General features: G+C 44.1%; 1 protein-coding gene across 1 annotated transcript; it reads right to left on the bottom strand.

Moving 5' to 3' along the window:
* Positions 1 to 223: 223 nt before the first annotated feature.
* On the bottom strand, positions 224 to 21,837 carry LOC141047145 (uncharacterized). The gene is made up of 4 exons (XM_073542104.1): positions 21,618 to 21,837; positions 6,663 to 6,760; positions 6,374 to 6,464; positions 224 to 1,466 (listed from the first exon to the last, which is right to left on the bottom strand). The coding sequence occupies exons 1-4, from the start codon at positions 21,835 to 21,837 to the stop codon at positions 277 to 279; spliced, it is 1,599 nt and encodes a 532-aa protein (XP_073398205.1). The 3' UTR covers positions 224 to 276.

The following is a 21,837-nucleotide window of genomic DNA, read 5'->3' as shown; positions in this document are numbered from 1 at the left end:
GTGTATACATCACCTCACCCGATATACTGAACTGTGGGGTACATGTTTTTTCTATTAGTCACCTATTAACTAATCTTCAGGGGGCGAATTATGGGTATAGTTTTACATTTGGAATTAATAAAGTTTAGTTTTATCCTTTTGTCAGCAAACATGAGGAATGACAAGAGACAACCCATTTAAGAAGATTCAACATTATGAACATAAAAAAGGCTTCTCCCCTATGTGACGTCTCTGATGTTTATTAACAGTTGATTTCCAAATAAAATATTTCCTACATTAAGAAAATGAAAAAGGCTTCTCCTCTGTGTGACTGCTCTGATGTCTTACAAGAAGCACTTTCTGGTTAAAACATTTCCCACATTCTGAACATGAATACGGTTTCTCCCCTGTGTGAGTTCTATGGTGAGTAACAAGATGACATTTCTGGTTAAAAGTTTTCCCACATTCTGAACATAAAAAAGGTTTCTCTCCTGTGTGAGTTCTTTGGTGATTAACCAATTGTGATTTCCAGTTAAAACATTTCCCACATTCTGAACAGGAAAAATACTTCTCCCCTGTGTGAGTTCTCAGGTGATTAACCAATTGTGATTTCCGGTTAAAACATTTCTCACATTCTGAACAGGAAAAAGGCTTATCTCCTGTGTGGAGTCTCTGGTGCTTAACACAATCTGATTTATTATTAAAACAGTTCCCGCATTCTGAACAGGAAAAAGGCTTCTCACCTGTGTGAGTTCTCTGGTGAGTAATAAGATGCTCTTTCTTCTTAAAACATTTCCCACATTCTGAACAGGAAAAAGGCTTCTCCCCCGTGTGAGTTCTATGGTGATTAAACAAATCTGATTTCCGGTTAAAACATTTTCCACATTCTGAACAGGAAAAAGGCTTCTCCCCTGTGTGAATGCTCTGATGTCTAACAAGAATTGCTTTCCGGCTAAAACATTTCCCACATTCTGAACAGGAAAAAGGCTTCTCCCCTGTGTGAGTTCTATAGTGAGTAACAAAATGTGATTTCTCATTAAAATATTTCCCACATTCAGAACATGAAAAAGGCTTCTCTCCTATGTGGATTCTCTGGTGCTTAACACATTCTGATTTACTGTTAAAACATTTCCCACATTCTGAACAGTAAAAAGGCTTCTCCCCTGTGTGAATTCTCTGGTGAGTAACAAAAAGAGATTTCTTGTTAAAACATTTCCCACATTCTAAACATGAAAATGACTTCTTTGCTTTAGGAGCAGTTTGTTTTTTAATGCCTCTTTTGTGACTTTGATTTCCCTTAGTAGTCAGTAATGAATCAGAAGATGGGACCTGTTTCATAGGACCAGATGACAGATCTTTGCTGTGAATGGATGATGATATATCTGGAGTAACAGCAATCACTTCAGTTGTATCTTGTAGGATCTCAAGATTATCAGATTTAAAAATTGAAGATGTCAGCTGTCCCTCTGATCTCCTGTTATAGTCATCTGCTAAGATAAAAAAAAACAATTTTTTTAATAAAATATCTTTGAGTTTTATATTTTTGAACATTTCTACTTAAACTGTCCATAAAAATGGCAAGCTATGTAAAAAGCTTTAATTATTTACCAAGACAATGACAGTTCACAGTCTAATAGAAAACCTTGTTGGATGAGCCAGTAGTGTGCAGTGTTCAACTGTTTGTTCATTCTGCCTCCCAAATATCGAATAAAAAGAAACCAATCAATGTTATGTAGGCGAAAATAATACCCATTCTCATCTCACATAAAACAAGTCCCCACTCAGGTCCATCATCTGTCAATGGAAAAACAGATAAAGCAGGTTGCAGTTAATGCTATAGTTAGGGTTAGTGTTGGGGCTAAAGTAAGGGTTACTGTTAGGCTAAAGTTAGGGTTTATTCTAAAGTTAGGGGTAGGGTAAAGAATTAGGCTTTTCTCAATTGTCTCCCAAATAATTTGGTCACATCAGTCATGTCAGAGTTTTCTATTTCCAGAAAAAAAAAATAAAAACAAATAAAATGGCCCGTCAGTACTATAGTGCAGAGGAGGCTTATGCACTTTTTATGTTCTGACAGCTAAGAAAGTGCAGTGTCAGATGGCGATGTGGATTTCGAGGGCTTTAGTACCAGCGACAGTGATAGCTCAGAAATGAGCAGTGATTCTGGTCCATCCTCACACACAAGGACCAGTACAACAAGAAGGACAAATAGCGCTTCTGGAGAAATGTCTCCAACTCAGGGAACAATGCCCAGTACTAGCGCTGTCCCTAGTGCTCGTGAATTGGCGCACACCAATGTCCAAGGGGCTTTGCCTCTTGATGTAGCATTTCCCAGATGGGAGGCTTTGGATTCGGCTACTCCATTCATCCCTAACTTTAAAGCCATTCCTGGTATAAATGTGGAGGTGGAACATTTTGGAACAATTATTTTTTTAATTTGTTTCTGACAGATAGCTTGCTAGAGCATATTGTCCTACAAATTTATATGCGTCCCAATTCATCAGCCAGAATCCACGATCCTATTATGCTAGGTCAAATTTATGGAACCAACTAATGTCTTAGAAATTAAAACATTTTAAGGACTTACATTCGCCATGGGGCTTGTTAAAAAAATGAGCATTCGGTCATTCGCAAGATGACTTCACCACATTCAAACAGGCAACACTCGATTTCAAATCTGCCCTCACCTCTGCTAAACAGGCCTACTTCACAACCCTCGTATCTTCCCTATCTTACAACCCAAAACAGTTATTCAAAACTTTTAACTCCGCCCACCACTGTCCCCTCCAACCTCCCTCATCTCTGCTGAGGACTTTGCCACACACTTCAAAAACAAGATTGACCAAACAAGGCAAGTATTCATCACTCAACCACCACAACCCCCTTTGTATACCAGACCAATGCCCAAACCCCATAACCTCACTCTCCAACATCACTGAAGGGGAACTTAATCACCTCTTCTCCAAATCGCACATCACAACCTGTGCACTTGACCCCATCCCATCCCACCTCCTCCCCAACCTCATCACCACACTTATCCCATCCCTAACCCACCTCTTCAACCTATCACTAACGTCCGGTACCTTCCCTTCTGCTTTCAAGCATGCCACAATCACGCCTATCCTTAAAAAGCCAACCCTCGACCCAACCGCTATGTCCAGCTATCGCCCAATATCGTTGCTCCCATTCGCTTCCAAACTCCTGGAACAGCATGTCCACGCTGAACTTTCCTCCCACCTCTCATCTAACTTGCTCTTTGACAATCTGCAATCTGGTTTCTGCCCCCATCACTCCACTGAGACAGCCCTGACCAAAATTACTAACGACCTACTTACAGCCAAATCAAATGGACAATACTCTATTCTCCTGCTTCTAGACCTGTCCACTGCATTTGACACAGTTGACCACTGCCTCCTACTACAGATCCTCTCCTCCTTCGGCATCAAAGGCCTTGCCCTATCCTGGATCTCCTCATACCTTTCCAACCGCACATTCAGCGTCTCCCACTCCCACACCACCTCCTCATCCCACCCTCTCTCTGTTGGAGTCCCCCAAGGCTCTGTTTTAGGACCCCTACTCTTCTCAATCTATACACTTGGTCTGGGGCAACTCATAAAGTCCCACGGATTCCACTACCACCTTTATGCTGATGACACTCAGATCTACCTCTCTTGCCCAGACGTCACCTCTCTGCTGTCCAGAATCCCAGAGTGTCTATCAGCCATATCCTCCTTCTTCTCCTCTCGCTTCCTCAAACTCAATGTAGACAAATCTGAACTCATCATCTTTCCTCCATCTCACAGATCTTCTTTACCCGACCTAGCTATAACAATTAATGACATCACACTTTCCCCAGTACCAGAAGTCCGCTGCCTTGGAGTAACCTTTGACTCTGCCCTGTCCTTCAAACCGCACATCCAAGCTCTTTCTACCTCCTGTCGCCTCCAGCTAAAAAATATCTCCAGAATCCGTCCTTTCCTCAACCCTCAATCTACTAAAATGCTTGTGCATGCCCTCATCATCTCCCGCCTCGACTCCTGCAACATCCTTTTCTGTGGTCTCCCTGCTAACACCCTCGCACCTCTCCAGTCCATCCTTAACTCTGCAGCCCGACTAATTCATCTCTCTCCTCGCTACTCCTCCGCTTCTCCCCTCTGCAAATCTCTTCACTGGCTCCCATTCCCTCTGCGTATCCAGTTCAAAATACTAATTCTGACCTACAAGGCCATCTATAACCTGTCTCCTCCATATGTCTCTGAACTAATCTCCCGATACCTTCCCTCACGTAATCTCCGGTCCTCCCAAGACCTCCTTCTCTCCTCCACACTTATTCGCTCCTCACCCAACTGCCTCCAAGACTTCTCCCAAATAGCCCCTATTCTCTGGAATTCTTCACCCCCAACAAGTCCGACTATCAACCACATTTGGATCCTTCAGACGGAACCTGAAAACCCACCTCTTCAAGAAAGCCTACAGCCTGCAATGACCCCGCTACCTCCTTCTCTCTCACCACTACCGGTGATATCACCTCAACCAACACCGGAACTGCTGCAACCCGCGAACCTACTGTCTCCTTCCCCACAATCCTGTAGCATGTAAGCCCGAAAGGGCAGGGTCCTCTCTCCACTCTGTATCAGTCTGTCATTGTTAGTTTGTTTACTGTAAGTGATATCTGTAATTTGTATGTAACTCCTTCTCATGTACAGCACCATGGAATCAATGGTGCTATATAAATAAATAATAATAATAATAATAATAATAGCTGTGGTGTCAGTATGCTCACTGCACCACGAGAAAAATTCATTCAGGGAAGTATTTGGTAAAATGCAGTCACTTTTGGGGGCTTATGCTGTTCTGGCACCTCAGGGGCTCTGACAATGTGACATGTCACCCACAAACATTTCCAGCAAAATCTGCTCTCCAATACGGCGCTCTTTCTCTTCGGAGCTCTGCCATGTGTCCAAACAGTGGTTTACCCCCACAAATGCGGTGTCAGCACACTCACGACAAATTGCACTACAACTTTGGGGTCCAATTTCTCCTGTTACCCTTTGAAAAAAAATGGAGGGCGAAAAGATCATTTTTTGTTGAAAAAATATGATTTATTTATTTTCATGGCTCTAGGTAATTAACTTCTACGAAGCACTTGGGGGTTCAAAGTGCCCACCACACATTTCCTTGGGGGGTATAGTTTTCGAAATGGGGTCCCTTGTTGGGGGTTGTCACTGTTTAGGCACATCAGGGGCTCTTGAAACGCGACATGGCAACCACTAATTATTCCAGCATATTTTACACTCAAAAAGTCAAATGGCGCTCCTTCCCTTCTAAGCCCTGCCGTGCACCCAAACAGTAGATTTCCCCCATATATGGTATCGGCACGCTCATCAGAAATTGCAAAACAAAATGTATAGTCCATTTTCTCCTGTTACCCTGGCGAAAGTAACAAAAAAAATTAGGTGTAAAGGAAAATTTTTGTTATTTGAAAAGTAAATGTTTACTTTTCCTTCCACATTCCATTCATTCCTGTGAAGCACCTGAAGGGTTAATAAACTTATTGAATGTGGTTTTGAGCACCTTGAGGGGTGCAGTTTTTAGAATGGTGTCACGTTTGTGTATTTTCTGTCATATTGACCCCCAACCTCACTTAAAATGTGAGGTGGTCCCTAAAAAATGGTTTTGTAAATTTTGTTGTAAAAATGAGAAATCGCTGGTCAACTTTTAACCCTTATAACTTCCTAACAAAAAAATTTGATATATTTGATATAGAGGCTACTGCGCAGGCGCCGCCATCGCCGGTGACATTTTACTGGATGTAATTTTTTTCTAAGCCTCACAATAGCCACAATATTATAGGCATTATCACCAATAATATCAATGCTATTATATGCATTATGTAATAATGGGGGCAGGTCAGTGAGGGGTCAGCGACCTGTCATAAGCCAATACAGATGAAAATGTAATCATAGCACCACATAAAGCCCCGCCCACAGCCCCACCCACAGCCCCACCCCAGAGCACGAGAATTTCATTAACTGAAAACTACAAATACAGATTACACAACAGTAAACCAGAGTTGCCCTCATTTATGGTGGACCATTGGAGCTACTATGGATCCTGAGCAGAAGATTAGAGAAAATAATATTGCTCCCCATTTCAGGAGAGATTGTGCAGTAATCTGAATTTCTTAGGATCAAAAACAATGTAATTGTAAGTTCTATAGAAAAGGGCTTTCAATGCCCAAAGTCATTTGAACAGTTTTGGGTGGAGGAGAATGTTGTGGTCTAGAGGCAAAATGGTGATCATGGTAATACGGCCGGACTACACCACCGACAAAGCAGCCACAGCCGGTGACTGAGAGGAATCTGTGACTTCTCTGCATTCAGTGGTCACTACTCACCTGGGTAGTCATATGTGGGAATCTCCTCTTTACACCACTCATCACACCTCACATATGTCTCTGTAGTATTAATATGGGTCAGATCTTCACCCTGAAACAAATATTGTAAAAGTCACCGACAGATGGAGAAGTCCCATCTATGATCAGCTCTAATCCTGCCATCTCCACCGTTCTCATTACACAAGTATAAAACATATAATACTGGTGGATAAAACAAGACTGAGCACAAGACCTTCACAGCCGTCTACACATCATAGGGGAGATCTCCTGACACCTTCTCTCCATCTACCTGATGATCCTGAGGAGCACTGGGATCTTCTTGGTTACAGTCCTGTGGAAGAAGAGGACGGGGACATCTCTCTGGTGTTGTCCTCTTACTGGATAGATCTGGAGGAAACACATACAGGGACTGAATTCATTCTCTACATACAGATAATTATAGGCCGTGTGCATTTAGTCTTGTCTATTACCTGGTGATGTGAGGGGCTGGGGAACCTCCATTATGACGTTCTTGTACAGATCTCTGTGTCCTTCTAAATACTCCCACTCCTCCATGGAGAAATAGACAGCGACATCCTGACACCTTATAGGAACCTGACACATACAAAGATACCGTCATCCCCCCGATCCCTTCATAGTGTTACTGTATAATGTCCCAGCATTCCCAGCAGTGTCACCTCTCCAGTCAGCAGCTCAATCATCTTGTAGATGAGTTCTAGGATCTTCTGGTCATTGATGTCCTCATGGATCAGGGGGTGAGGTGGAGGCCCCGTGATTGGTCTCAGGGGTCTTCCCCATCCCTCAGACACAGGGTCCTGACAGCGATCACTAGAGGTCTTCTTCACCACTGTGTAATCCTGGTTGTGGAGAGACACATTAATAAATCTCACTACAGACATTTCCAGAGTCCTCACCTCTCCAGTTCTGTCCATCTGTTATTCCCATAGATAAGAATGATGTGATGTGACATCATCAGAATCTCTCACCTCTCCAGTGAGACGGAAGAGGATCTCTAGGGTGAGGTGTAATATCCTCTCCGCCATCTTGTCTCTGTCCATATCCATCCTTGATGGGTAAATCAGGAAAATTCTCTTCTATAGAAGATCTTCACTGAGAGGATCCGATATTGTAGAGACCTGAATGAGAAGAAGATGATCCGATGTAACACCATAAGAATCCTGTGTAATAATACAATTACTGGAGATAATAAGGGAAACATATGAGGAGATTTATTATCTTACAGGGTTTAGTTTTCTTCCCTGACATCTACTAATAAAACCTATATATTTAGGCCACAGACAACAAGCAGTTTCCTCCTCGGAGTCGGCAGCTGAACACGTTCCTCATAGACTCATCTTCCATAACGCTAATTCTCGTCTCATTACCGGCACTGGAATCGGCATTAGCAATACTGCAGGAGATATTCATTACACGCGACATGAGAAATAACTCCTTCATGATGAGGACGACATCTTCATCTTCTACTGCGGCTCTAGAGACAGATTTGGCCAGAGTCGGTCACTGCCTCCATCCCCACCGGCCGTCTATATGAAGGTTTCCCGTCTTCCCTGCACTGGAATCTTCTCTCCCGTTAGATCTCAGCTCTGAGTCACACACAGAAGTTTGAGGCTTTTAGAAAAGATTTTTTGTTTCCACAAACACAACGGACAGAAATGATCTGACCCCAAAGTCTCCATGTACAGTGATTTATGGGGATTATTTCTGGCCTTAGACTTTCCTATATTACAAGATGGATGTGAAGACTTTTCTGCCCAATGATGATATAACTATTCTAGGAGTGACGCCTTTATAACCAGATAATAGTATGTTTGCAGCTTGCAGAGCACAGCGGCTCCTTCTTCAGGCAGCTGCAACAATCCAGTCTCTCAGCACTGACAGCTTCTATGGCTGCTCTGGGAAGAAAAACTATTTTTTTGTGGTAAAATGTAATTATTTTTTCCTCATCGCCCAATGGTGCAAAATTCTGGGAGAAAGATGAGTAATTGAGAGGTGGGGGGTGTAACATGGCGCCTCTTATTGGGGGCTCTGATAATGTGACCCCCTAACACCATAAGAGCAGACTCTGCCCTGTCAGACGGCGCTCCTTCCCTCCTGTGTCCGGCCCCTTATGGGGTATCGGCGCTCAGGGGAAATTGTGGAACAAGTGGTTTCTGTTTTCTCCTCTTCTCCCGTGTGATAATTACAGACTTGGGGACGGAGCGACATTTTAGTGGGAACATTTCATTCCTCCGCTCAATGTTACACAATTCTGTGACCCCCTGAGGGTTAATAATCCTCCCTGCCCCCTAGAGGAGCCCCCAGAGGTGGAGGGGGTAACATGGGGCCACTTGTGGGGTCTCTGCTGTTCTGGTGTCAGAGCTCTTCACACTTCACACGGCGTCCGCCGTCTATCCCAGCCACAATGGCGCCCCTTCCCTCCCGAGCCTGTGGGGTATCGGCACTCAGGAGACACGGCGCACTGTGCGGCCTCAGCGCTCCTGTCACCTGTAGGACAATGATACATTGGGGGAAAGTCACATTTCTGTGAGGAAAACAGTAAAATTGTCATTTCTTCCTTCCACATTGCTGAAATTCCCGTCACACTGTCCGAATTCAGAGATTGTCCTGTCAGAACGGAGAAGACAGGGAGCGAAAGGGTTAATAGGACTCACAGGAGGAACCGGCCCAGAAAGCAGAAGGTCCAGGAGTGTCCGCCACATATATGGCTGCTCTGTGCACAGGACCTGTGATGAGGTCACAGGAGGGGAGGAGTCAGGGGTCACATGATCAGGGGCCTCAGTGTGTGCAGGACTCTGCTATGCTGGTTGTCATGGTGCTGGATGAGGGGAAGTTTATGTGTGGGGTCAGGAGGGGTTTACAGGGTGGATGTAGCAGAGCCGTGTGTGTACAAGGTGTACGGAGCGGAGCCGTGTGTGTACGAGGTGTACGGAGCGGAGCCGCGTGTGTACGAGGTGTAAGGAGCGGAGCCGTGTGTGTACGAGGTGTACGGAGCGGAGCCGTGTGTGTACGAGGTGTACGGAGCGGAGCCGCGTGTGTACGAGGTGTACGGAGCGGAGCCGCGTGTGTACGAGGTGTACGGAGCGGAGCCGTGTGTGTACAAGGTGTACGGAGCGGAGCCGTGTGTGTACGAGGTGTACGGAGCAGAGCCGCGTGTGTACGAGGTGTAAGGAGCGGAGCCGTGTGTGTACGAGGTGTACGGAGCGGAGCCGTGTGTGTACGAGGTGTATGGAGCGGAGCCGTGTGTGTACGAGGTGTACGGAGCGGAGCCGTGTGTGTACGAGGTGTAAGGACCGGAGCCGTGTGTGTACGAGGTGTACGGAGCGGAGCCGTGTGTGTACGAGGTGTACGGAGCGGAGCCATGTGTGTACGAGGTGTACGGAGCAGAGTCGCGTGTGTACAAGGTGTACGGAGCGGAGCCGTGTGTGTACGAGGTGTACGGAGCAGAGCCGCGTGTGTACGAGGTGTAAGGAGCGGAGCCGTGTGTGTACGAGGTGTACGGAGCGGAGCCGTGTGTGTACGAGGTGTATGGAGCGGAGCCGTGTGTGTACGAGGTGTACGGAGCGGAGCCGTGTGTGTACGAGGTGTAAGGACCGGAGCCGTGTGTGTACGAGGTGTACGGAGCGGAGCCGTGTGTGTACGAGGTGTACGGAGCGGAGCCATGTGTGTACGAGGTGTACGGAGCAGAGTCGCGTGTGTACGAGGTGTACGGAGCAGAGCCGCGTGTGTACGAGGTGTACGGAGCGGAGCCCTGTGTGTACGAGGTGTAGGAGCGGAGATGTGTGTATGAGGTGTACGGAGTGGAGCCATGTGTGTACGAGGTGTACGGAGCGGAGCGCGTGTGTACGAGGTGTACGGAGTGGAGCCATGTGTGTACGAGGTGTACGAAGTGGAGCCATGTGTGTACGAGGTGTACGGAGCGGAGCCGTGTGTGTACGAGGTGTACGGAGCGCAGCCGTGTGTGTACGAGGTGTACGGAGCGCAGCTGTGTGTGTACGAGGTGTACGGAGCGGAGCCGCATGTGTACGAGGTTTACGGAGTGGAGCCATGTGTGTATGAGGTGTATGGAGCGGAGCCGTGTGTGTACGAGGTGTACGGAGCGCAGCCGTGTGTGTACGAGGTGTACAGAGCAGACCCGTGTGTGTACGAGGTGTACTGAGCGGAGCCGCATGTGTACGCGTGTACGGAGCCAAGCCATGTGTGTATGAGGTGTACGGAGCGGAGCCGTGTGTGTACGAGGTGTATGGAGCGCAGCTGTGTGTGTACAAGGTGTACGGAGCGGAGCCATGTGTGTACGAGGTGTACAGAGCAGAGCCGTGTGTGTACGAGGTGTACTGAGCGGAGCCGCATGTGTACGAGGTGTACGGAGCCGAGCCGTGTGTGTATGAGGTGTACGGAGTGGAGCCGTGTGTGTACGAGGTGTACGGAGCGCAGCTGTGTGTGTACGAGGTGTACGGAGCGGAGCCGTGTGTACGAGGTGTGCGGAGCGGAGCCGCATGTGTACGAGGTGTACGGAGCGGAGCCATGTGTGTACGAGGTGTACGGAGCGGAGCTGTGTGTGTACGAGGTGTACGGAGCGGAGCTGTGTGTGTACGAGGTGTACAGAGCAGAGCCATGGGTGTACGACGTGTACGGAGCGGAGCCATGTGTGTACGAGGTGTACGGAGCGAAGCCGCATGTGTACGAGGTGTACGGAGCGGAGCCATAGGTGTACGAGGTGTACGGAGCAGAGCCGTGTGTGTACGAGGTGTACGGAGCGGAGCCGCATGTGTACGAGGTGTACGGAGCGGAGCCATGTGTGTACGAGGTGTATGGAGCGGAGCCGTGTGTGTACGAGGTGTACGGAGCGCAGCCGTGTGTGTACGAGGTGTACACGGCAGAGCCGTGTGTGTACGAGGTGTACTGAGCGGAGCCGTATGTGTACGAGGTGTATGGAGCGGAGCCGTGTGTGTGCGAGGTGAACGGAGCGCAGCCGTGTGTGTACGAGGTGAACGGAATGGAGCCGTGTGTGTAAGGAGCAGAGCCGAGTGTGTACGAGGTGTGCAGAACAGAGTCGTGTGTCTACGAGGTGTACAGAGCGGAGCCGTGTTTATGAACTGTGCAGAGCAGAGCCGTAGGTGTACGGAGCGGAGCCATGTGTGTACGAGATGTACGGAGCAGATCCACGTGCGTCCAAGGTTACAGAGCGTAGCCATGTGTACAGAGTGTATGGAGCAGAACCGAATTTGTGCGAACCCATCTGTGTACTCTGTATACCTCATCTTCAATTACAGACCCCTCTGTGTATGCTGTATATGGGCCGCCCTCCCAGGGCTGTGGGGTACTCGGTACCGGGCCGGTGTCAGCGGGATATGTCACAGCAGCGGTGACCCGGTCCGTGGCCCTGGGTGCCCAAGTAATGGGGGAGATTGAATGGTGGAATGTAGTTGTTTAAATGAATAGTTCGTGATGCCACCTGTGGTGTTCGGCAAGTGAGATGTTAAGCTGACGCTGCATGCAGATCCACTGGGACTGATGGTATGGTGCAGCAAAGATGTAAAAGCTCCCCACAGGTGAAGCTGTAGTCCCAGGGCAGTGTAGATATCGTTGGCACGGGGATGTAGCAGTGCCGGAAGGGTAGGAAGCAGACAAAGACACAGCAGGGTGCAATTTCTGTACCTTTACTTGATAAATGCAGTCCAGGGTCCTGATTACAGATGGTGCAGGAGCAGGCTAGCCTGGAAGCAAATCAGGGATTCTCTCTCAGCAGATGGGCTGTGCAGTCTCCTTCCTAGCGCTTATTTGAGTGAAGTACTCCTAGTACTGAGTTACACTGAAGTTCCTCCTAATTCTCTTCTGCTAGTACTCCTCATATGGCAGACAGCTGTAGCCGCTATTCCTCTCTTGGCTCACTCCGTGCTGTTGTGCCTCCGAGTCTTAGATGGGGGTAGGGCATTTACAGCCTCCTACTCCTCTGGTGTCTGTTGCAGGACCATTAGTATCCGTACAACCCTGGAGACCTGGCTCCAGTTCATGCGCTCTCACTGGAGATGAGCCTTTCCTCTCTGCTTGATATTCACCCTCCTCACACTAACTGACCACTCCTTCCTCTTGGCCCTCAGAGAGCAATCCTCCCTTCAATTCCAGTTCAGAGTCCCCCCTGCTGGCCTGGAGTGGAACTGTGTTGCATGTATAGGTTAACTGTGAGAGAGACCCTTCACTGCTTCCAAGCCTGGCATTACCCTCCCTGGAGGAAGGCAAAGCCACTGTGGCGGCCATACTCTTGGGGGCGCCACATTTACACCCGTATACCCACAGCTTCAGTCAGAGACCCCCCTTTGTGTATGCTGTATACACCCGCATACCCCCAGCTTCAGAAACCAGACCCCTCTCTGTAAACTGTACACACCCATATACCCCCAGCTTCGGTCGCAGACCCCTCAGTGTATGCTGTATGCACCCATATACCCCCAGCTTCAGTCGCAGACCCCTGTGTACACTGTATACACCCAAATACCCCCAGCTTCAGTCACAGACCCCTCTGTGTGCACTATCCAGATCAGTAATTAGATTAAAAAAATTTTTATTCCTTTATTCCAAAATTTAAAAAAAATCATAAGATTCTCCATCATGATAAGAGACGCATCAGGACTAGAGTTGAGCGATACCGTCCGATACTTCAAAGTATCGGATCGGAATGGATCGGCCGATCTTAAAAAAAAGTATCGGTATCGCCGATTCCGATACCGGAAGTCCCATTCAAGTCTATGGGACTTCCGGTATCGGAATAAGAAAAACCCTGTTTTTGCCTTGTACAGCCTCTCTGGGGTCTGTACGGGCCTTTCGGGGGGCTGTGCCGGCCTGCCAGGGGGTCTGTGCAGGCTCCGGTGGTCTGTGCCGGCCTGCCGGGGGGGCTGTGCAGGCTCCGGGGGGCTGTGCCGGCCTGCCGGTGGTCTGTGCAGGCTCCGGTGGGCTGTGCCGGCCTGCCAGGGGGCTGTGCCGGCCTGCCGGTGGTCTGTGCAGGCTCCGGTGGGCTGTGCCGGCCTGCCGGGGGGCTGTGCCGGCCTGCCGGTGGTCTGTGCAGGCTTCGGGGGTCTGTGCAGGCATCGTCCGATGGGACTACAAGTCCCATCGGGCGATGCCTGCTACCATGACAGTGATTGACACATTAGCCAATGATGGGACAGTAGTAGTCCCATCATCCGGCTAATGTGTTGAATGTAAAAAAAAAAAATTACATGCTACATACATGCTACATTCATACTACATACTACATACATGCTACATTCATACTACATATATACTACATGCAACATACATACTACATATATACTACATGCATGCAACATGCATACTACATATATACTACATGCAACATACATACTACATATATACTACATGCATGCAACATACATACTACATATATACTACATGCTACATACATACTACATATATGCTACATATATACTACATGCATGCTACATACATACTGCATGCTACATACATACTACATGCTACATACATACTACATATATGCTACATACATACTACATATATACTACATGCATGCTACATACATACTGCATGCTACATACATACTACATGCTACATACATACCACATATATACTACATACATACTACATGCATGCTACATGCTACATACATACCACATACATACATACTACATACATACTACATGCATGCTACATACATACTACATGCTACATACATACTACATATATACTACATGCATGCTACATACATACTACATGCTACATACATACTACATATATACTACATGCATGCTACATACATACTACATACATACTACATGCATGCTACATACATACTACATGCTATATACATACCACATATATACTACATACATACTACATGCATGCTACATGCTACATACATACCACATACATACTACATACATACTACATACATACTACATGCATGCTACATGCTACATACATACTACATATATACTACATGCATGCTACATACATACTACATGCTACATACATACTACATATATACTACATGCATGCTACATACATACTACATACATACTACATGCATGCTACATACATACTACATGCTACATACATACCACATACATACTACATATATACTACATGCATGCTACATACATACTGCATGCTACATGCATGCTACATACATACTACATACATTCTACATACTACATACATACTACATACATACTACATGCTACATACATACCACATATATACTACATACATACTACATACAATACATTCATACAATACATACATAGACATACAGTACATATAACATAGAGTAACATACTTACCAATACTTGTCACATTGTTCCCCGAAGCCATTGTCTTTTACGGAATAAATATTAACATAACAAACCACAAAAATACTCACCCACGATCCGAAGCAGTCCACGAGTGTGTCCCACGACGATCTTGGGTAGAGAACGGCAGCATCAGCTGATGCTGCCGTTCTCTACGGGCTGCAGGAATCCAATGACGGAAGGTAGGTATCCTTCCGCACTGTATTCCTCCGCCACTTAAAAAAAAAAAGTCCCTAGTCTCACTTTATGCCATTGCTGTGTGGGAATTTCCCACGCAGCAATGGCATAAAGTGAGACTAGGGACTTTTTTTTTTTAAGTGGCGGAGGAATACAGTGCGGAAGGATACCTACCTTCAGTCATTGGATTCCTGCAGCCCGTAGAGAACGGCAGCATCAGCTGATGCTGCCGTTCTCTACCCAAGATCGTCGTGGGACACACTCGTGGACTGCTTCGGATCGTGGGTGAGTATTTTTGTGGTTTGTTATGTTAATATTTATTCCGTAAAAGACAATGGCTTCGGGGAACAATGTGACAAGTATTGGTAAGTATGTTACTCTATGTTATATGTACTGTATGTCTATGTATGTATTGTATGAATGTATTGTATGTAGTATGTATGTAGTATATATGTGGTATGTATGTAGCATGTAGTATGTATGTAGTATGTATGTAGTATGTAGAATGTATGTAGTATGTATGTAGCATGCATGTAGCATGCAGTATGTATGTAGCATGCATGTAGTATATATGTAGTATGTATGTGGTATGTATGTAGCATGTAGTGTGTATGTAGCATGCATGTAGTATGTATGTAGTATGTATGTAGCATGCATGTAGTATATATGTAGTATGTATGTAGCATGTAGTATGTATGTAGCATGCATGTAGTATATATGTAGTATGTATGTAGCATGTAGTATGTATGTAGCATGCATGTAGTATGTATGTAGTATGTATGTGGTATGTATGTAGCATGTAGCATGCATGTAGTATGTATGTAGTATATATGTGGTATGTATGTAGCATGTAGTATGTATGTAGCATGCATGTAGTATGTATGTAGTATGTATGTAGCATGCATGTAGTATATATGTAGTATGTATGTAGCATGTAGTATGTATGTAGCATGCATGTAGTATATATGTAGTATGTATGTAGCATGCATGTAGTATATATGTAGTATGTATGTAGCATGTAGTATGTATGTAGCATGCATGTAGTATGTATGTAGCATGTATGTAGTATGTATGTAGTATATATGTAGTATGTATGTAGCATGTAGTATGTATGTAGCATGCATGTAGTATATATGTAGTATGTATGTAGCATGTAGTATGTATGTAGCATGCATGTAGTATGTATGTAGTATGTATGTGGTATGTATGTAGCATGTAGCATGCATGTAGTATGTATGTAGTATATATGTGGTATGTATGTAGCATGTAGTATGTATGTAGCATGCATGTAGTATGTATGTAGTATGTATGTAGCATGCATGTAGTATATATGTAGTATGTATGTAGCATGTAGTATGTATGTAGCATGCATGTAGTATATATGTAGTATGTATGTAGCATGCATGTAGTATATATGTAGTATGTATGTAGCATGTAGTATGTATGTAGCATGCATGTAGTATGTATGTAGTATGTATGTAGTATTTTTTTTTTTTTTTTTTAACATTTAACACATTAGCCGGATGATGGGACTACAACTGTCCCAGCATTGGCTAATGTGTCAATCACTGTCATGGTAGCAGGCATCGCCAGATGGGACTTATAGTCCCATCGGACGATGCTTGCACAGACCCCCGGACATCAGCACAGCCCCCCGGCAGGCCGGCACAGCCCCCCGGCAGGCCGGTACAGACCCCCACAGGGTGCACAGACCACCGGCAGGCCGGCACAGCCCCCGGCAGGCCGGTACAGACCCCGGGCAGTCCACACAGCCCCCCGGCAGGCCGGCAGAGACCCCCGGAAGGCCCGAAATGACGGCGCATCATGATGCGCACACACCGCGCATCATTATGACGTCAGGCTGTCAATCAACTTTGAACTTCCGTTTCCGATGCCGACTTCCGATATTGAAAAAATATCGGAACTCGGTATCGGAATTCCGATACAGCAAGTATTGGCCGATACCCGATACTTGCGGTATCGGAATGCTCAACACTAATCAGGACGTGTAGTTGGACGCGTTTCGGACAAAAAACCAGTCCTTATTCTAAGACAACACATAATACATCTGAACACATGCTTTTAAAGGGAAACAAAGGAAGTCAAGGAACAATCAAGACTAAACATAGCCAGCTGATTAATAGGAGGTAGTAAGTCACAATCACACTTACAAAACACTCAAAATCTCACTCCTAATATTCATACCCGTTGGAACTCTGCTTTGTAACAATAACATCCATTTTGCCTCTTGGCGTAATAATAAATCACTTAAATTTCCACCTACCCTTTTTGTCTGCACCTTCTCTATGGCATTAACCCTAAAGTTGCTGAGATCTCCTTTATGTATATGCAAAAAATGTCGAGAAGCAGCAGACAAACTGCGCGTGGTAGTGTGACCTACGTCATAAACGTGCTCGGAAATACGACGTCTCAAGGTGCGTGAAGTATTTCCCACATACTGAATATTACAATCCACGCATGTTATGACATAGATCACACCAGTAGAACCACAGTTCAAAAAAGATTTTATTTTAAATTCCTTTCCATTAACAGAAGATACTATTTTTTCTGTGTTCCACATAAACCTACATAGCCCACAGTTTTTCTGAGCACATTTAAAAGATCCACAAGTGGGTAACCAATTAGTTATACTTGCTGAACTGTCTGAATAATATTTGTTAGCATGTCTATTGACACTAGTATGATCACTTGGAGATACCTTATTAGCAGTAGTTTTATTCCTCCTTGAAACAAATCTGATCCCATCCTTCAGTATATTCTTCAATGTATCATCAACATACAAAATAGGGAGGAATTTTTTAATAATATGAACAATCCTGTAGTAGTCAGTACTAAAATTAGTTGAAAAAACAATAGGTGACCGACCCTCCACAGGATTTGGTGTTTTTCTGCTTTCCTTCTGCAAATAATCCTCTCTACTTTTTTCATCCGTTCTATGCTTAGCTTTCTGAATGTCTACCTTAGTATAACCCCTCTTTATAAAACGTTTACCAATGATCTCACATTGTTTATCGTATAGATTAGGCGTGGTACATGTTCTTTTTGCTCTTACAACCTCCCCTGTAGGTATATTGGCTATAGCATGATGTGGATGGCAGCTAGATGCGTGTAACAGTGAATTACCTGCCGTAGGTTTTCTAAAAATATCACAATCAATCTTTCTTTCTTCCAAATTTGCCGACAAAAGAATATCCAAAAACGAAATTGTCTTGGCATCAAATTGATGTGTGAAACGTATATTGCATGGATTATTATTAATATAGAACATGAAATTCTCAATATTAAATACATCACCATCCCACACAATTATAACATCATCAATGAATCTCAGAAAAAGAAAAGTATCAGAAGAAAAAGGATTTTTTTCAGAAAAAATGTACTCCTCCTCCCACCAGGCCATAAAAATATTAGCAAGAGACGGTGAAAACTTGGAACGCATGGAACAGCCTTGCACCTGTAAATAAAGATCATCCAAAAAAGAAAAAAAATTGTTTTTTAACAAAAAATAAGTCACTTCAATCAAATACATCTGTAAATCTTCCGAAAAATTACTGTATTTCTGTAAATAAGTAGTAAGAGCCAAAATGGCCAAATCGTGTGGGATGGAAGTGTACAAACTTTGTACATCACAAGTGAGCCAACAAAAGGAACTTCACCATTCCACCTGAGAAAAAATACTAAGAACATGCTTGGAATCCCGCACATAGCTAGGTGAAATAGTGGCTAGAGGTTTTAATCTTGCGTCCAACCATTCCGACAAGTTTTCATTAAGAGATCCGATGCCCGATATGATAGGACGGAACAAAGGTGGAAAAACCTCCTTATGAACTTTTGGAAGTGCATGTAACAAAGGAACTCTGGGATATAAAGGACAGAAAAATTCACATTGTTTTTGATTAATAATTCCCAAACTAAAACCCCTATGTAACAATTCCTGTAATTCCATTCTGATGTTATCTGTAGGGTTATAATTAATTGCCTTGTATACTTCACTATTAAAAAGCATAGTCCTCACCTCTCTTTCATACAGCCCAGTATCTAATATGGTCACAGATCCCCCCTTGTCAGAATTTCTTACCACGATATTGACATTGGCAGATAACAAATCAAGTGCCTGTTTCTCAGTACGAGAAATGTTAGAACGACCATTCTGATTAGCATTATAGATTTTCATAAGTTCATCCTCAACAAGAAATTGAAAATCATCCATAACTTGTAATTTTGACTGCTCAGGATAATATCTAGGATTAGGGACTCTAGAGGAAAAATTAACATCAGTTAAATACATTAACTTCGAACCAGATTCAGACAAGTCCCTCAAATTCTTTAGGGTAACTTGCTCCTGGAAAGAAGTAGGCATAAATTCCTCAGGAACTTTATCAACATATTCATCATTAATATTAGAAATTTTTTCATGTTCCACATCCTCCGCAAAAAAATGTCTCCTAAGAGTCAATCTTCTCATAAAGTGATTAACATCAAGCATAGTGTTGAATAAGTCCATTTTCGCTGTAGGCACAAAATTAAGACCCCTTTCAAGGATATTAATTTGATCATTCGATAAAATCGATGCAGAAAGGTTCAGGACTGTAAAATTATCAGTTGTATCTAAGCATGCTTGTTCCGCGCTGATCTCCTGAATTCTCTTATGATGGGAGTGTTTCCTCCCTGATCTCCTTTGACGTTTTTTCTTTTTCCTGAACCGTTTTTTGGAAAACTACTGCTTTGTGGAATCCGCTGCCCCACATCCCGTGCATACGTGGAACTATTAGATGGTAAATTCTCAGTATCAGAAGTGTCAGTATTAACATCCGTATTATCCATATCCGTTGAGGAAAAGCTTACCCTATTATCTCTGCGTTTGAGAATAGAAGGGTGAATGTTATTACGTTTTCTTCTATAATCATGCCAGTCATAAATACAGTCATATGTTAAAGTTTGGGCACCCCTATTAATGTTAACCTTTTTTCTTTATAACAATTTTGGTTTTTGCAACAGCTATTTCAGTTTCGTATATCTAATAACTGATGGACTCAGTTATATTTCTGGATTCAAATGAGGTTTATTGTACTAACAGAAAATGTGCAATCTGCATTTAAACAAAATTTGACCGGTGCAAAAGTATGGGCACCTCAACATAAAAGTGACATTAATATTTCGTAGATCCTCCTTTTGCAAAAATAACAGCCTCTAGTCGCTTCCTGTAGCTATTAATGAGTTCCTGGATCCTGGATGAAGGTATTTGTGGCCATTCCTGTTTACAAAACAATTCCAGTTCAGTTAAGTTTGATGGTCACCGAGCATGGACAGCCCGCTTCAAATCATCCCACAGATGTTCAATGATATTCAGGTCTGGGGACTGGGATGGCCATTCGAGAACATTGTAATTGTTCCTCTGCATGAATGCCTGAGTAGATTTGGAGCGGTGTTTTGGATCATTGTCTTGCTGAAATATCCATCCCCTGCGTAACTTCAACTTCGTCACTGATTCTTGCACATTATTGTCAAGAATCTGCTGATACTGAGTTGAATCCATGCGACCCTCAACTTTAACAAGATTCCCGGTGCCTGCATTGGCCACACAGCCCCAAAGCATGATGGAACCTCCACCAAATTTTACTGTGGGCAGCAAGTGTTTTTCTTGGAATGCTGTGTTTTTTAGCCTCCATGCATAACGCCTTTTTGTATGACCAAACAACTCAATCTTTGTTTTATCAGTCCACAGGACCTTCTTCCAAAATGTAACTGGCTTGTCCAAATGTGCATTTGCATACCTCAGGCGACTCTGCTTGTGGCGTGCTTGCAGAAACGGCTTCTTTCGCAACACTCTCCCATACAGCTTCTCCTTGTGCAAAGTGCGCTGTATTGTTGACCGATGCACAGTGACACCATCTGCAGCAAGATGAGGCTGCAGGTCTTTGGAGGTGGTCTGTGGATTGTCCTTGACTGTTCTCACCATTCTTCTTCTCTGCCTTTCTGATATTTTTGGCCTGCCACTTCTGGGCTTAACAAGAACTGTACCTGTGTTCTTCCATTTCCTTACTATGTTCCTCACAGTGGAAACTGACAGGTTAAATCTCTGAGACAACTTTTTGTATCCTTCCCCTGAAAAGCTATGTTGAATAATCTTTGTTTTCAGATCATTTGAGAGTTGTTTTGAGGAGCCCATGATGCCACTCTTCATAGGAGAATCAAATAGGAGAACTACTTGCAAGTGGCCACCTTAAATACCTTTTCTCATGATTTGATACACCTGGCTATGAAGTTCAAAGCTCAATGAGGTTACAAAACCAATTTAGTACATCAGGAAGTCAGTAAAAAGTAGGTAGGAGTGTTCAAATCAAGAAAATGATAAGGGTGCCAATACTTTTGCACCGGTCAAATTTTGTATAAATGCAGATTGCACATTTTCTGTTAGTACAATAAACCTCATTTGAATCCAGAAATATTACTGAGTCCATCAGTTATTCGATATATGAAACTGAAATAGCTGTTGCAAAAACCAAAATTGTTATAAAGAAAAAAGGTTAACATTAATAGGGGTGCCCAAACTTTAACATATGACTGTATGATTATTCTGGTAATCAGTTTTATCTTTTCCTTTATCACTGTAATAGAGTCCTCCATTTTACTCAGATTGTCATTAATTTTATCTCTAGTCATTATAAAAGAAGAAGAATCTTTATATTTCACCAAATCACTTTCAATCATTTTAATAGATTCCTCCAAAGTTAACATCTTGGCTTCCTCTCTCTTCACAATCAAATTCATCAGCTTAATAGAACAGTCACTAAGAATATTGTCCCATTCTTTTACAAATTCAGGGTCATATTCCGTAGTAGGGCGCTTCTTGATGCGCAAACCTCTTGGAATCATATTGCTGTTCATATAAGCTTGTAAGGTTTTGTGCGGAACAAGCAT

This window comes from Dendrobates tinctorius, unplaced genomic scaffold, assembly GCF_039654945.1.
Source record: "Dendrobates tinctorius isolate UK_male_01 unplaced genomic scaffold, ASM3965494v1 ptg000126l, whole genome shotgun sequence".
NCBI classification, from domain to species: domain Eukaryota; kingdom Metazoa; phylum Chordata; class Amphibia; order Anura; family Dendrobatidae; genus Dendrobates; species Dendrobates tinctorius.
This window is presented reverse-complemented; position numbering and strand designations above follow the sequence as displayed.